Source organism: Apaloderma vittatum, unplaced genomic scaffold (genome assembly GCF_000703405.1).
Source record: "Apaloderma vittatum isolate BGI_N311 unplaced genomic scaffold, ASM70340v1 scaffold5679, whole genome shotgun sequence".
Lineage (NCBI taxonomy): Eukaryota > Metazoa > Chordata > Aves > Trogoniformes > Trogonidae > Apaloderma > Apaloderma vittatum.
The window spans coordinates 94,296-108,365 of record NW_009733532.1 but is presented as its reverse complement, the minus strand read 5'-3'; the positions used below and the strand labels follow the sequence as shown (position 1 = coordinate 108,365).

At 39.9% G+C, this 14,070-nt stretch overlaps 1 protein-coding gene across 1 annotated transcript in view; it reads left to right on the top strand.

Annotated features, from left to right (window-relative positions):
• Nucleotides 1-13,821, top strand: part of TBC1D30 (TBC1 domain family, member 30) — a gene marked incomplete at its 5' end in the record, with an annotated part of 23,377 nt that extends 9,556 nt beyond the window's left edge. The window contains 7 exons of the mRNA XM_009875940.1: nucleotides 866-1,034; nucleotides 3,624-3,729; nucleotides 9,261-9,373; nucleotides 9,547-9,686; nucleotides 11,268-11,474; nucleotides 11,673-11,729; nucleotides 13,043-13,821. Of these exons, the coding sequence (XP_009874242.1) occupies nucleotides 866-1,034; nucleotides 3,624-3,729; nucleotides 9,261-9,373; nucleotides 9,547-9,686; nucleotides 11,268-11,474; nucleotides 11,673-11,729; nucleotides 13,043-13,821 (1,571 nt within the window). The remainder of the gene's footprint in view (nucleotides 1-865; nucleotides 1,035-3,623; nucleotides 3,730-9,260; nucleotides 9,374-9,546; nucleotides 9,687-11,267; nucleotides 11,475-11,672; nucleotides 11,730-13,042) is intronic.
• Between the last annotated feature and the right edge of the window lie 249 nt (nucleotides 13,822-14,070).

Sequence of the window (14,070 nt, the reverse complement as noted above, 5' to 3'; positions counted from 1 at the left end):
GGGGGGCGGGGGGAGGTGCAAGATACAACTCCTCTATTTGGGATTGGTTTGGGGAGGGCAGATTTGTTGTGGTTGGTTGGTTGGTGGGTTTTTTTAGTCTCGAAGCTCCCCGAGCTACATGTTCCATGTCAATAAACTGTGACTGTGCCCGAGCTCTATAAAAACAAATAAAGGAGTATCTTTGAAGTATGTGCTGTTTGAAAGTGTTTTCACAAGCAGTGGCCTCTTTGGTCGCAGCCTTCAGTGCATCAGCTGATACCAGGATGCACAAAGTGTTCTCTGAGCATAATAAGAAAGTAAACCTTCAGAGTTTCAGGCTGAAATACTAAATCTTGTTTGAAACTTAACAAGCCAAAAGGAAAACTGAACGTGTTAGAGTTGCTTCTGCTAAGCTGCTAGCACATCAGGATGTTAATAGATAGGACTTTACCTTCATGTAGGTAAAGACTTCTGCCATTAGTTTCCAACGAAATGCAGTGTTTGGGGGGGGGGTGTGTGTGTTATTTGTTTTGGTGTTGTTTTTTTTTCTAATAAAAGCTTTTAGGTCATATGGCTTCAGGGAAGGAAAAGCAGTCTTTCTGGTAGAATTAAAAAGAAGGAAGAAAAGAAAATGTGGTGGTGTTTTCCAAGGTTTACAGTCCAAAATGAGTGCTGCTGTTCCAGCTTTTTGCAGTACAGCAGTACGAAAGGCGACTCCATCGCTCTTTTTATCAGCTTATCTTTGGACAGCTGCAGGCTAAGCAAGTTTTGAGTAATAACAGTGGTACTAGAATGCCTGGTGGATTTCAGTATGCAGTTTATACTCTTAAAAAATGGTAAGTTACAATTGCTTTAAGAATTTTTATTTTATTTTATTTTATTTCAGGAGGCTACGAACCCCCACTAACAAACGTCTTCACAATGCAGTGGTTTCTGACCCTTTTTGCCACTTGTCTACCTAACCATACAGTTTTGAAGATCTGGGATTCGGTATTCTTTGAAGGCTCTGAGATTATACTGAGAGTAGCTTTGGCTATCTGGGCAAAGTTAGGAGAGTAAGTGGTCATTTTTATCTGATCTTTCAGTATGAGCAATTGTGTAATTTACATTGTTCTGGAGAATGAGTTCTCAATTCTAAACAAGGTGCAATCTTTCGGAGGAGTGATTCTGCTTTGAAAAAGCCACATGAAGTGCCTCAAAGGCTTCACCCTAAAAGTGCTTCTGACATCGTGTCAGAATGGGCACAATAATTAATTTATCTCTGCTGCAAGAAACGTCTCCAGTTGTTTGTGTTGTCTGTGTGTGATGTCTTCATGCTATGCTAAAGGGTTGGGTGGACTTTCCAGGAAATAGACCTCTGAGGGAGCTGGTAGATACTATGTGGAAAGATGCACAAAGAGACTCGAGGGTGACTGCCTGAATTAGTTGGGTACCTGAAGCTGGGGATATTAATTCCCTTATTTTCACTTAAGGAGACTTAAGGATTTGAGCCCATTGGCTGTACCAAAGAGAAGAGCTCAATGTTAGTAAGTGAATGAATTAGTGTTGCATGGATCTTTCCTGCTAAGGCCTGCGAACAAATTTTCCTGAAATTCTCTGCTCTTAAGCACATTCTAGCCAAATTTCTATTACAGTCCTTTATGGACTTGGAAACTCACTACATAGGACAGAACACAAGAGATAGTTATTTTTTTTCTAAACAATTCTGTTGTCATAACAAATATTTACATTCCAAAGGGTGTTACCTGCTCCTGGAGAAATGAGTTTTGTCACTGACTTCAGTGGGAGGTGTGAGCTCTGACAGGTCAAGCAGATGTTAGTTCAGCTGGAAACTTTTCAGCTGGCGTCAGCAGCTGCATCCAATTTTTCTAGTGATGGCTATCAACACTTGCCTTTCTTTTTTTCCTGTGAGACTAAACAACTGGGATTTATGTTCAGCTCTCTCCTCGCGGGGTTCATTTCTTTTTTTCTTTCTGAATAAATAAGCAGTGCAAGCCAGTAGCATTGTAAGAGACTTTGTTTAGTATATTTATTTTTTCATCTGAATAATAATAATTAGAATAGCAATTCCCTAAGAGCTTTATTTTTTCAGTTCATGAATGAAATTTGCACGAATCATTTGCATTAGGATGAAGCTATATGTAGTCCAATTGTGCTTTATTACTTTGTAGCACGTTTTTAGATAAATGGTCTTATTGCAGTGGGTCTCTGTGCACTTAAAAGCCATAATTACGAATGTTCCAACTCGTAATATGATAAAAAAGAAAGTTGCTGCTTTGAATATTTGCCATAGAACTTAAAGCAGAAATGAAACATGCTTTATAGAAATTGAAAGGAACAGAACAAAGAATATTGTGTAAGAATATGTCCAAAATAATAGGCTGATCACACTGCTCACCTTGTGACTGTTGTTTGTGGGGAATGGGAGGAGGTCTGGCAGATCTGGGGGCAGTTAACAGAGAGGGACACTGGTGGGATAGCCAGAGATCTAGAAGATAATGAGTCACTAAAACTAAACAAGAATTAATATACAAGAAGTTTGTGATTATTGACATCAAGTGAAATCGGAAAGTAAAAGATCGGGTACTATGTTTTTCCTGGGAGAAGATCGTGATTTTGTTCTTCTTTCTTCTCCACTAGAAATAGAACAGAGGGGATTTAAAGTGTGTCCTGAAACAGTGATCATGATCTCATGATCTTCATACTTCTCACAACTGTCTTCCTAGACATGAAAATGGGGTGAGAAGTGCTTTTCCTGAGACGTGGGTGGTTCAGTCATACTTCTGTTTTGAGGGAGACTGAAGGAACAGGGAGGTTATAAATAGGTGCAGTAGAGAAAGCAGTGTGTGGAGGTCATGAAAGACTGAAGGTATCAGGGTAAGCAGTAAGTTTGTCCTAATTGGCTACATACCCATTGCTTCTACTCTTTAAAAAAAAAAAAAAGTGCTTAATTGTTCTTTTAGCTGAACTATGTTAAGATTTCATTTGGGGTTTCATAGTTCAATGGTTGTTCCCTATAGACACTGAAGATCAAGGGAAGCTTCCTCTTCTAATTCTTAAGAAAAAAGGCAGTGTACTTGTTTGATCAAATTTAATTCAGAAATAGCTTTCATAAGTATGCAGAATATGAGTGAATTTTCCTTTGTTCTGCATTTTGTGAGCTGATATATAAATACACCTGTTCTTAATTCACTCCACTGGAGATTTCTGGCCAGTGAGTATGTTCCTGTCTGACAAAAAGACAGTTCAACTGGTGAGTTCAGCTGTTTGGTACACAGTGAAGAATGGATGATGAGTCAGTCGGGAAACCTTTATGACCCGTTAACTAGCAGGAGGCAGGATTTACTGATTCTCACGTTGTAGAAGTGAAAGGGGCAGAGGGAAGAACCTGTCTGGACAGGCATGAATCTTGTATTGTGAGCAGTCAGGGCAGTAAGCTGTGCTCAGTACATCTTTTTATTGTACCAGCATTTCCAATATGATTTGCACAGTTTTATTATTTGGAAGTGTAGGGAGGATTGCAATAAACTTAAGAATTAAAGTGACTAATGAAAGTGCATGTTTTATGATGACAGGAAGTTCTGTTTCGGTTTGGAGGTGTATAATCATAAAAGTAAAATAAAAAAACATGTATTTTGATGTAGGCAAATAGAGTGTTGTGAAACTGCAGATGAGTTTTACAGTACCATGGGCAAGCTGACCCAGGAGATGCTGGAAGACAGTCTGATTGACAGCAATGAGCTCATGCAGGTGAGTAATTGTGATAGAATTATTGTTTGTGTATTCTGTGCATCGTTCGAGTAGTGATTTCTAACAAGTTACAGTTTTGTTCAGATACGGCAGAAGCCTAAACTCTCCTGAGAACAAAAGTTTAAGATAACTGAGTTGACCTAGCATGTCAATGAAACAAATCGATGGCCTGGAGTTAAAGCTAAAATCTTATCTTATACATTAAGAGCAAAGAAACCACTGGGCTTCATTTGATACAAGTCGGTTGCTTGTTGATCACTGAAAATTTCTTGTGGTATAATGCCTGGTTCGATTTACACAAGTGAGATGTAGAATCTTTAGGTAGTCATAATTTTTAGGGTTTTCTTTTGTTTTATTTTTGTGTTTTGATCAGTTATTTATTACACTATGTCCTTTTCATTCTGCAGACACTGTGGGAGATGAGTTTATCAAGTGAGAAGGGAAAAAAATATCCTTCGTGATTTAAAAAAAACTACTCATGAACAGTCATCAGTGAACTACAAACAGAAAACATTTGTAGATAGTTACAGTCCCTGAATTCTTAAAGTTTATGTCATTGTATGAGAACAAAGATACACATTGTTCTGGGATAGGAAGGATTGCAGAGACAAGTCTACTGATTTGTGCTTCTTTTTGTGATATCCTTGAGGTATTGCCTACTTAAATGTTGTATAAAGACTTCATGCTACAGTGCTGGAACTTTGTTTTTGGTGAGTTAGGGCATGGTGGTTAAATGGGTGTAAATACCGTATAATTCACCTGAAATTTTTTACCTGTCTTAGGAGAAGGGAAAAAGGTCCATTTCAGTCTATGAAGTTGCGTGAGTTTATTAACAGTTAGCAAGTGACTTCTTTTACCCATTATTGGAAGTAAAACTTACTGACTGACTTTGATAATACACTTCCCTACTCTGGTAAAGTAAAGGATTACTTTCAGATTTTTAAATTTTTATTGTTGTTCTGTCCGATGAGGGAGTTCTAGAAACGTGAGATGTGAGCGCTGTCGCTTTGTTTTGCTTCAAAAATGGAAATGGAGCGGATAATGTTAAGGTTTCTCACAAGACAATTCAGGTATTGAAGATGTTAAGGAGAGCAGCACAAGCTGACAATATTCACAGTATTCATTGTGTTTCAGTTCCTGGTCTCAAGTGTAGTACAAAATCACAATGTGGCATATGTGACAAAGAATAAGATGGGGAACGTTGAAGTGGGCTTTAGTGACTCACTGTGTATTTCTTTCTCTGCCATTACATGTAATAGAAGATAAGTCATAGATTACTTGCTGGCTGGAGGGATGGAAGGGTCTTTTTGGGTTTTCTAACCATTGCAACTACAAATATACTAAGTTAGCAGTCTTTTTTTCTGTCAGCAAAAAATAAGCACTTGTTGCGAAGTACATGTGTATTGACAGCACACACATGTATTTTGTGACACCAAAAGGAGTGTTGCGGTAAGACAGCACTGCCATTGATGTGGAGGATGTGGCAGGTTTAAGTTTTGTGCACGGAGAAGCAGTGTGTCTGGTTTACATGTGTCCTTGGCTGGAGAATCCCCACTATAGTTTAGATAGCATTCCTCAAGTCAAAGGCGAGCACTGGCAGTGTAGCCGTCTCCATCGGAAACAGGCACTCTTGGTTCTCTTTACTGTAAGTGCAGAGAAGTAGGCACGCAGGGGTTTAGCGTTAGGGAATATGAATGTGGCCATGTGTCTGGCTGCTTTATTTGAGTAATTTGCTCGGTGTCGAAGAAGAAAATAAAGAAATATAAACTGTTGCATTGATGAAAGCATCCAGGCTGCTTGAAGACTCTTCTTAAATTGCTTTAGGCTTTTTTCAGAGGAGTCAGCCAGAGGTGAATGTTTAGACTGCCTTGTTTGCAAAAGGTTCTTTTTCTTTCGGTCTTTTATTCTTTCTGTCTTTTCCCTAATCAGAATGGTGAATTTACATCTGATACTTTTTATAAGGTGGCCCTATGGTTAGCATCCTACTGCAGGAAAAGATTAAAACCCTTACACATTTCAGTATGGGTTGCTGATGGCAGTCATCTCACTCTTCTTCAGACTTACATGACTCTTGACATCTGCATCTGAACTACCTGTCCAGGCTCACTTAAGCCAGTGAAGAGTAACAGGCACTTCTCTGCCACTAGAAAAGAAATCGTACTCGAAAAGGCCAGTTTCCTTTGGGCATTCAAGGAAGGCTATACGGCTGATATTTCAGGGGCAAGTGGTGACAGAGCAGATGTCTAAAGTAGATCAGAGGAGTCTTGTCCTCATTCTTTCCACCAGCATGTATAGTTGGTGCAAGTTTATAATTAAAAATACCTGCCTCCCTCCCTCCCTCCTTCCCATGCAGACAGTACATATACCTAGGATTGAGGGCTTAAAGCTTTTGCAGATTTGTCCCTTGCATGGCAAGAATTCTGTTGTGCTGAGGAGAGCATGGAGGGATCAGAGGAGGAAGCAAGCCTACAGCTTCTTCCTTTTTCAGATTGAACAGTTTAGGCAAATAAAGGGTAAGTGCTGTACATATCAGATGCTAAACCATGCATGTATTCAGGACTAGAAGTTAAACAAATACGGCATTCAGTAATGTTGTTTTATTGGCCTATTAATAAACTTAGGTTCTAACATGGAGAGAGAAGGCTGTATGCCAGGCATCTGCAGACATTCTAAACAGTGTGTGCTAGATTGAGTACGTGCTTTCGTGGCTTCTCAGAAAGCGAGTGTTTTTATAAACAGCTAAACTAATTCAGTTTGTGCATGGAGAAGATGAGAAGCAAACTGGAAAACGAGAGGCATCCCTGTGTGTTTAGTGTGATGGAGGGGAACAGGGGATTAATCCCTCTCTAGTACTCTCGCGTTTCAAGACTATCTACGGTACACAATTACCCTAATTTGATGCTATTCACTGTTACCTTTCTACTTGAGTAGCACTTTGTTTTCTTTGGGGTTTGTTTTTGCTTTTGCTTTCTGTTTTGTTTTCTTAGTGAAAGCAAAAAGAGAGGGGAACCTTAATCCAGTGTGGGGCAGCTCTTGAGATGTGTTTGAGTTGTCTGCAAGGGCAAAACTGCTTACTCTCGTTTGGAAGCCATAGCTTTCAGGTGTTCTGCTAAGGGTGTAAATGGCTTTGTATTTTTAGAGAAAGGCAAAGGGTTGACAAATGTCACTAATTTAAGGTGAGAAAATAGGGCGGGTTACCTTGGTTTTTTTTGTTTTTTCTTTGCTCCCCAAATCTGTCCCTTATGGCCGTAAATAAGATAATGTTTGGCTGTCGTACCTCATACGTGTAGGCTTTTTTCCTCTGGCACCGTTTCACCAGGCTTAATCAAGTGGCATCTAAGGCTGTGTACAAACTGGGAACAGGATGCATTGACTCTGAAGCATTGCTGTAAGGAGATCACACACAGGTGTTGTTTGACAATGATTTTTTAAAATTTCCAGTGGAACTTGCATGAGTATAAAACTTGTTTGTGGATCTCTTAGCTAGGTGGCAAAAAAGGCCTCCAGTTATAATCTGATAACAAGTAATTAAGTTAAAAATGTGTATGCTAGGTGAAAAAATTGCACAGGATCTAGAGGAGACACAGATTGGAGACAGGCAAAAGCTAAAAGCATAATCTAAAACAGTAGGTTGCAAGGAGTAAATGGAAGACCAGAGTCGGCTGTTTTGCTTCAAGGGTAACTAGCATATGGAACAAGTTACCTGAGAAGCCTGTTGACATAAAGAGTAGAAATAAATTCCAGACACGCCTCCTTCTCTGTGAAGGGAGTTGAGACATTTAGGGGGGGTGGGGATCAAAAAGGAAAGTGAGGTGGAGATCAAACAAACAGGCAGACATGTTGGGCCAGAGGTGAGTTTCTCCAGATCATAAAATTTCTTCATCTGGTAGACTGCCAGGGTGTCGCTGTTGAGGTCCTAGAAAGTATTTGTCTTTCACAGTAGCATTGTAGTTTCATGGAGCGGTGAAGCTTCAGTTCATGCTCTGGGTTTTTATAGGCATCCTCCTTGTCTTAGAGTCTGTGCATGGCTCAGACTGTAAAAGCATTTTCACAGAGAAGCCTGGTGAGCTGTGCTATTGCTCTGTGCCTGACCCAGCCAGGAATGTCCTTCGTGCTTCTCATTGCTTACGTCGTAGCTATTAGTGAAACTTCATTTTTTTTCGTCTTCTTCTGGCAGGAAAGGTCTAGTATGGAATTCATGTCTGTGATTTTCCTTAGTGTATTTAGCACAGACAAGGCATGGTTTGGGAATGGATTGTATAGAAACTGTTTAAAATTTCCTTTCATCTCAGTTGACGCCGTTTGCCTTCAGATGAAAATGTCACTGACTTAGTAAGATGGGGGAAAAATAGAAATTAAGATTTCCTGTCATAGCTGCTAAAAAACTTTTATGTTGCTGTCTTTCAGAATTTAATTTTCAAGATGGGAAAAAGCTATAATATTTCAGAGAAACTACTAGAAATAATAGTTTGGCTTTTTTTTTTTTTTTCTCCCTGTCCTGACATTGAGACTCCCAATGAATTACAAGTCACTTATTTCAAAGTCCTGAACAGTTTTAAGTGTACAAAAGCAGGCAGGAAAAAAGCAACTAAAACAGGCAGGAACACATCAGTACTGATACTGCAATGAATATGTGTCTTTATGCCGGATTGGCTGCTGACACATATTCTGTTATTACAAAAAAAAGCAAAATTAAAGCAAAAATAACTTTGAAAGCAAATGCATTTGCAACGATTTATTTCCTTTAACTCAAGTATTGAAGTAAATAAAATATATCAGAGTTTTTTATGGCCTTGTTTTAAGTTCTGGGGGCTGTATGTTGAGTTCAGAGAGTTGCAGAGAGGCTTCTTTGTTCACCTTAGAGCAAATTTCTTTGAAAAAATGAACTACCACCAACTCCCCCCCCAAAAAAACTCAACCAAAAAAAACCCCCCACAAAATAACAACCAAAATCAGAAACCGAGAGGAGAAGTTAGCTGGATAATGTTGGGTCTTTCATCTTTGGCTGTAACTTCTGTGTTGAAATGATTTCTTTCACACCAGCTCTTGGGGCTACTCAAGTGAAGTAATGGATGTGTTAACAGTCCACATCATGACTATGCTAGTGTCAAATATCTTGTTGAGTACTTGAGCAGAAACAAAGGTCTTCTGGAAGATCCCCAGAACCTTAGTGATGCATTCATGTAAGTGAAATCATCATTGGAGGAGGATTTCTGGTGTGCTGGCAAGGAGAGGATTGACAATGATTATTATATAAGCATAGGAGTTGAAAAGGACCCTACGTGTCATATTATCAGATCTGCTTTTTTTTTTCCCCCCCTCTGAACCATGTAGTTTTCTAGTGAGTCAGTCTATTTTTCGTATAGGAAATACTGACTGAATCGTAAAACTAGATCATTTCCATTTTCATACAACACAGGAGGGTGTGCAGCATTTAAACCTGCAAGAGTGAAAGTCTGTTCATGGAGAAGACTTTTGTGCACCTGTTAGTTCAAGTCAAAGTTTTAAAAGCTGCATTTTTTTTTCCATAGACTGTTTATACCATGGCTCAGTTTCCCTTTCCGCAACTGGCAGAATTAAGGGAGAAATACACATACAACATTACTCCTTTCCCTGCACCAGTAAAATCAACTTCGCTTTCAGGGTAAGTTCCAAATGCACTGATTGTGGCATGTAGGGTCACATACGTGTACCTTAGATAGTGAAAAGGTAGGTGACATCCTCCCTTGTGTGCTTCTAAAGAAGAGAAAGCTATTTGGTAGTGATCGTATTTGACAATGTCGCTTTTCTTATTTCTCCTATGTTTTCATTTGACAGAAGGCTAGGCAGAACCAGAGACAGTGATGAGGAGAATGACCTGGATGATGAAGACTCGATTGCCAATGCAATTGGCTGCCTTGGACCATTAAGTGGGTTTTTGGCACCTGAGCTGCAAAAATATCAAAAGCAGATGAAAGGTACAAGTGCTTTTGTTCATTTTAGAAAATGTAGTTAAACCTGCACGATCTTGTAGAAGTTGTCTGTAGCTTCCTTTGTGAAAGCTGCTATGAAAATTGAGTTTTATATTTGTATAGAAATTACAGCAGATATCAAATGACTTGCTCTGCAGTCCACAAAGATGTCTTCAAAGTAAAATATGAAAGCTGTATGTGTGCAATAAATAAGAGCGTGAGTTAAGGATCTGTCTACAGTAACGGTTAAAAAACCAACCCCCATAGCGTTGCCTACTCACAAAGAAGAAGCACTTGTGGATAAAAGTCCACCCTAAATGCATGGTTATTTCCAAGAAAGCTGGTATGTAGGCAGCATTTTCTGAAGACTGTACATGTAACAAAGAATCTTGACCTTTATTAGCATATGCGTGACTGCTGTTAGGACCTGTCGACAGTGAGTGAATTCTCTAAGTCATTTCACTGCCTTTTGTGCAAAACCTTCAGATTGTTGAGTGTTTTGGGTATATTCACATTTTTATGAAATTGGGTTTGGTTTAGGATGTCAAAATGTCACTATTTTTCACATCTCGCTGCCTTGAAATAAGATTTCTGGTGCTGGATCAACAGTGATTTTGTAAGATCCTAGGAGAGACTGTCGTTATTTATCTCACTCTCCCCTCATCTTACCCCCAAAAAAAACCACAGACCAATATAGTAGTTGCTGTTTTCTGATTGTGCATCATCATTCTTGTGGCTTGGTTTTGCCTGACTGATAAGCTGCAGTTTTCCTTTTGATTGCTCTGGTGTTCTGTTTTTCCTGTCCTGAGGGACTGTAAATCCTTACCTGCCGCTTCAAACTAGTGCTTAGTCAGAACATCAAAATGCTCTTGCAAACTGAGCTAAAGACGAACAAACATCCTTTGGAAAAGAATTATCCCCTTCACCCTGGGGTGCCAGTTTGGGGGTGCGTCAGAAACAGCTGTGAAAATAAATTGCGGTGCTGCTGTTGCTCTGCAGCTGTTGATCGGAGACCCTCCTCTCAAATCACCTCATCCCCAGCTGCTCTGCACCTCTCCCTTTCATTGCCACCAGCAGCTTTTTCTGCCTGTGGTGCTGTAACTGTTTCTTGATGATTCTTGCTGGTATCACTAGGTCGGTTTTTTAATCTCGTGGCTGCTTAACAGTAGTGTATTTTATAACTTGAGTTGTTAGCCTCCTCTTCAACCAGCTGAATGTCTTTAATAATCACTTTCTAAATTACTTTAGTGATGGCTTGATGCACTTTTGGGAATTGAAGAACCCAGCTTGTAACTTGGCATTGCTATGTTAATTGACTTTTGTACTCCTTAAACTCCCCTGAAACCCTTGCTATTCTTGAGCAGTAGTTCTAGAAATGTAATACTTCTTACTCTAGATAGCGCAGCTTTGTTAAAGATGCATATTGTAATAATTTTTTTAATTCAAGACCACAGCCATTCTATGATTCTATACAGTTAAGTCAAGTGATAGGAATAAGAAGACATAGACTTCCCTTGTAGATAATCTGTGGAACTCTTGAGTATGCCAATTTACGCCTCGTCTCTGCTTTATTCCCACTCTGTGCAGATCAGAATGAAGAACAAAGTCTGGGTTCCAGTAACATTGCAGAATTAAGCCCAGGAGCGATAGACTCTTGCCGAAGCGAGTATCATGCTGCTTTTAACAGCATGATGATGGAGCGTATGACCACTGATATTAATGCACTGAAAAAGCAATATTCCAGGATAAAGAAGAAGCAGCAACAGCAGGTTCACCACGTGTATATCAGAGCAGGTAACATATCAAAGCATGCTTCATTTACTGATTTATTATGAACTAACATCGTAGGAGACGAGCCAAATTATGTCCTTTTACATTTAACCAAAGAGACAAAACAAGAGAGACTGGTGGAAGTTGTAACATAGTAGTAAAGTGGGTACCACTTTGTACAGATTGTAAATGAGAAGGTGATGTTTTTTCTTCTTTTGTCAGGATCTGAAGACGATGACCCTGGGTTTTTTTTAGGTCCCAGGGACCAGCTGAACAATGGTATTTAAAAGTGTCTTTGCTATCTGCATACATGGTGTCGATCTCTCTGATTAAAATTGTTATATCTTTGGCATCCTTGGAGTTGACATACTGATGCACTGAAAAAAGTCAAATGAGGGGACGAGTACACTTCAGACCAAGTGGCAGGTAGATTCCTAGCTGGTCTGTCTTATCCTAACTCGTCTGAGCTCATCCAGACATGGCAAATTAAGCAGCTGAAGAACTGGTTTAGGTGTTCCATTGTGGCTGACAGTTTACCTTAGCCATAATGATACTGCTGTGAGGATCAAGCTGGGCATCTGTTCGTTATTTAGCAACCCGTGTTACAGAGTCTGTCTCCCCAGCTGGCAAATGCAACAACGCGGGAGTTAGCATGGACAGCGCAGCTGAAGGTTGCAGTGGGTGTCCAGGCTAAACATGTCTCACCGCACTCGTTCCTCCCCACTTAGGGCCATCTTTCTAAGTCAGCATTGAACCATGCAGATGGATCGCTGCAGAGAGTTTTTATTCCTCTTCTAGATTGTCTCAGCTTGCTCTAGCAAGAGCATTTGAATACATAAACCTGCAGTTTTTCATACATGTAATTTATAAGGATTTCATTTTTTTTAAATATTGGCAAAGCATTTGCTGTATCCAGCAGAAACAGTGCAAACAGTAAAATGTTGATTCCCAAGGATTGCCATCCCCCGCCTCCCAAACACAATCCTTTCTAATCTTACTAATCATGATGTACGGCTGGGTTTGTGGTTTACTCAAACTGTTGTCTAATTACCTAACTCTGAGTCTACTGCTCTGGTTTAATAAGAGGACCTAACAGAAAAGAGTTGGTGTGATTTATTTGATAAAAATGCATGGGTTCATTCTCCAGTCACAGAGAGAGGCTTATTTGACTGGCCTTGTATAGGGGCCGAATTTGCCTCTCACAGTTGGAAGAGAAGTGAAGAAGAGGGGAAAGATCGGAAGCTTATATTAATGTTAAACAGTCAGTTAACAGTACAGTTCCAAAAATCGAGAAGCTATTTTTGTTATGGTTTATCTACATGGTATTCCTGGCTCAGAACTTACCCATAGTTAAGAAGCAAGGAGGGAGGACAGGAAATCTTTATTACAGAAGTGACAGCTTTGTGTTTGACTCTAAGATGTAAGAGAAATTCAGTGATTTTTTAATTTAAAATAAAAATAAAAGTAGTATTTGGTTGTACAAACATGTGCTATACCTCAAGAAAGGTGTTACATTTGGTGATGAATCCTTAGAACATTTATTTGTTTTGTTCTTTAACAATACCATATTTCTTTTAAACACTTTCTTTCAGACAAAGGGCCAGTTACCAGCCTCCTCCCTTCTCAGGTAAACCATTCCCCAGTGATAAACCACCTCCTTTTAGGAAAGAAGATGAAACTGAATAACAGGTCTCTCAAAAATGCTGTTATTCACATCCCAAGTCACGCTACAGGCAAGATGTCTCCTGTTCCCCAAGAAGACCTTAAAACAAAACTGAACTCTCCGTGGCGCACTCACATACGAGTTCATCGAAAGAATATTGCCAGGGCCAAAGGCCAGCTGGGCTACGGGGATACCATAGGACTAATAGATGAGCAGAGCGAGAGCTGTAAAACTAACAGTCCTGGGGCAAAGCAGGAGGCTTCCAAACATTCTGACTTTGGAGAAAGAGGAGGGGGGTTGGATGACAGGACTACTGGAGAAGCTGACCAGCAGTCGTCTGAGCCAGTCTTTACGGACAGCAGTACAAACATGTCAGTGGTCCAGCTAAAACTGGAAGCGCTGGAGCTCAGCTCAGATAAGAAAACCGATGCTGAGTCAATGCCCCATCAGTCAGTCCAGCCGCGTTTATCCCAGTCCTCCAGTTCATCCAGCGACAGTGGAAGCCTGGCTAAATCCCCCCAGCCTGGGAACCCAAAGCCACAAGTCTTCAATCCTTTTCCCAGTGTCAAGCCTCTTCGAAAGTCGGCTACAGCCAGGAATTTAGGGCTATACGGCCCCACTGAAAGAACGCCAACTGTACACTTCCCACAAATGAGCAGAAGTTTCAGTAAGTCTGCCAGTGGCAACAGTGGGACCAGGAAACGATGATGTACTACTTGGCACTTTCTTTTTCTGACAACAACAAGAAATTTGTATTTTTTTTTTTAAATGTGTGTGTATGTGTGTCCCAATGCATTTCTAATCTTTAATTAAGTAACAGGGATGAAAGTGGTTACCAGGTGTATAAATATGTGTCTTCGAAAATTGTACTCCTGTGTAGTTATGGAATAGATTAGTGAAAATGCACTCTGGCACTCTGTAGTCGATTTAGATGGTTCTGTGGTAAAATAAACATTG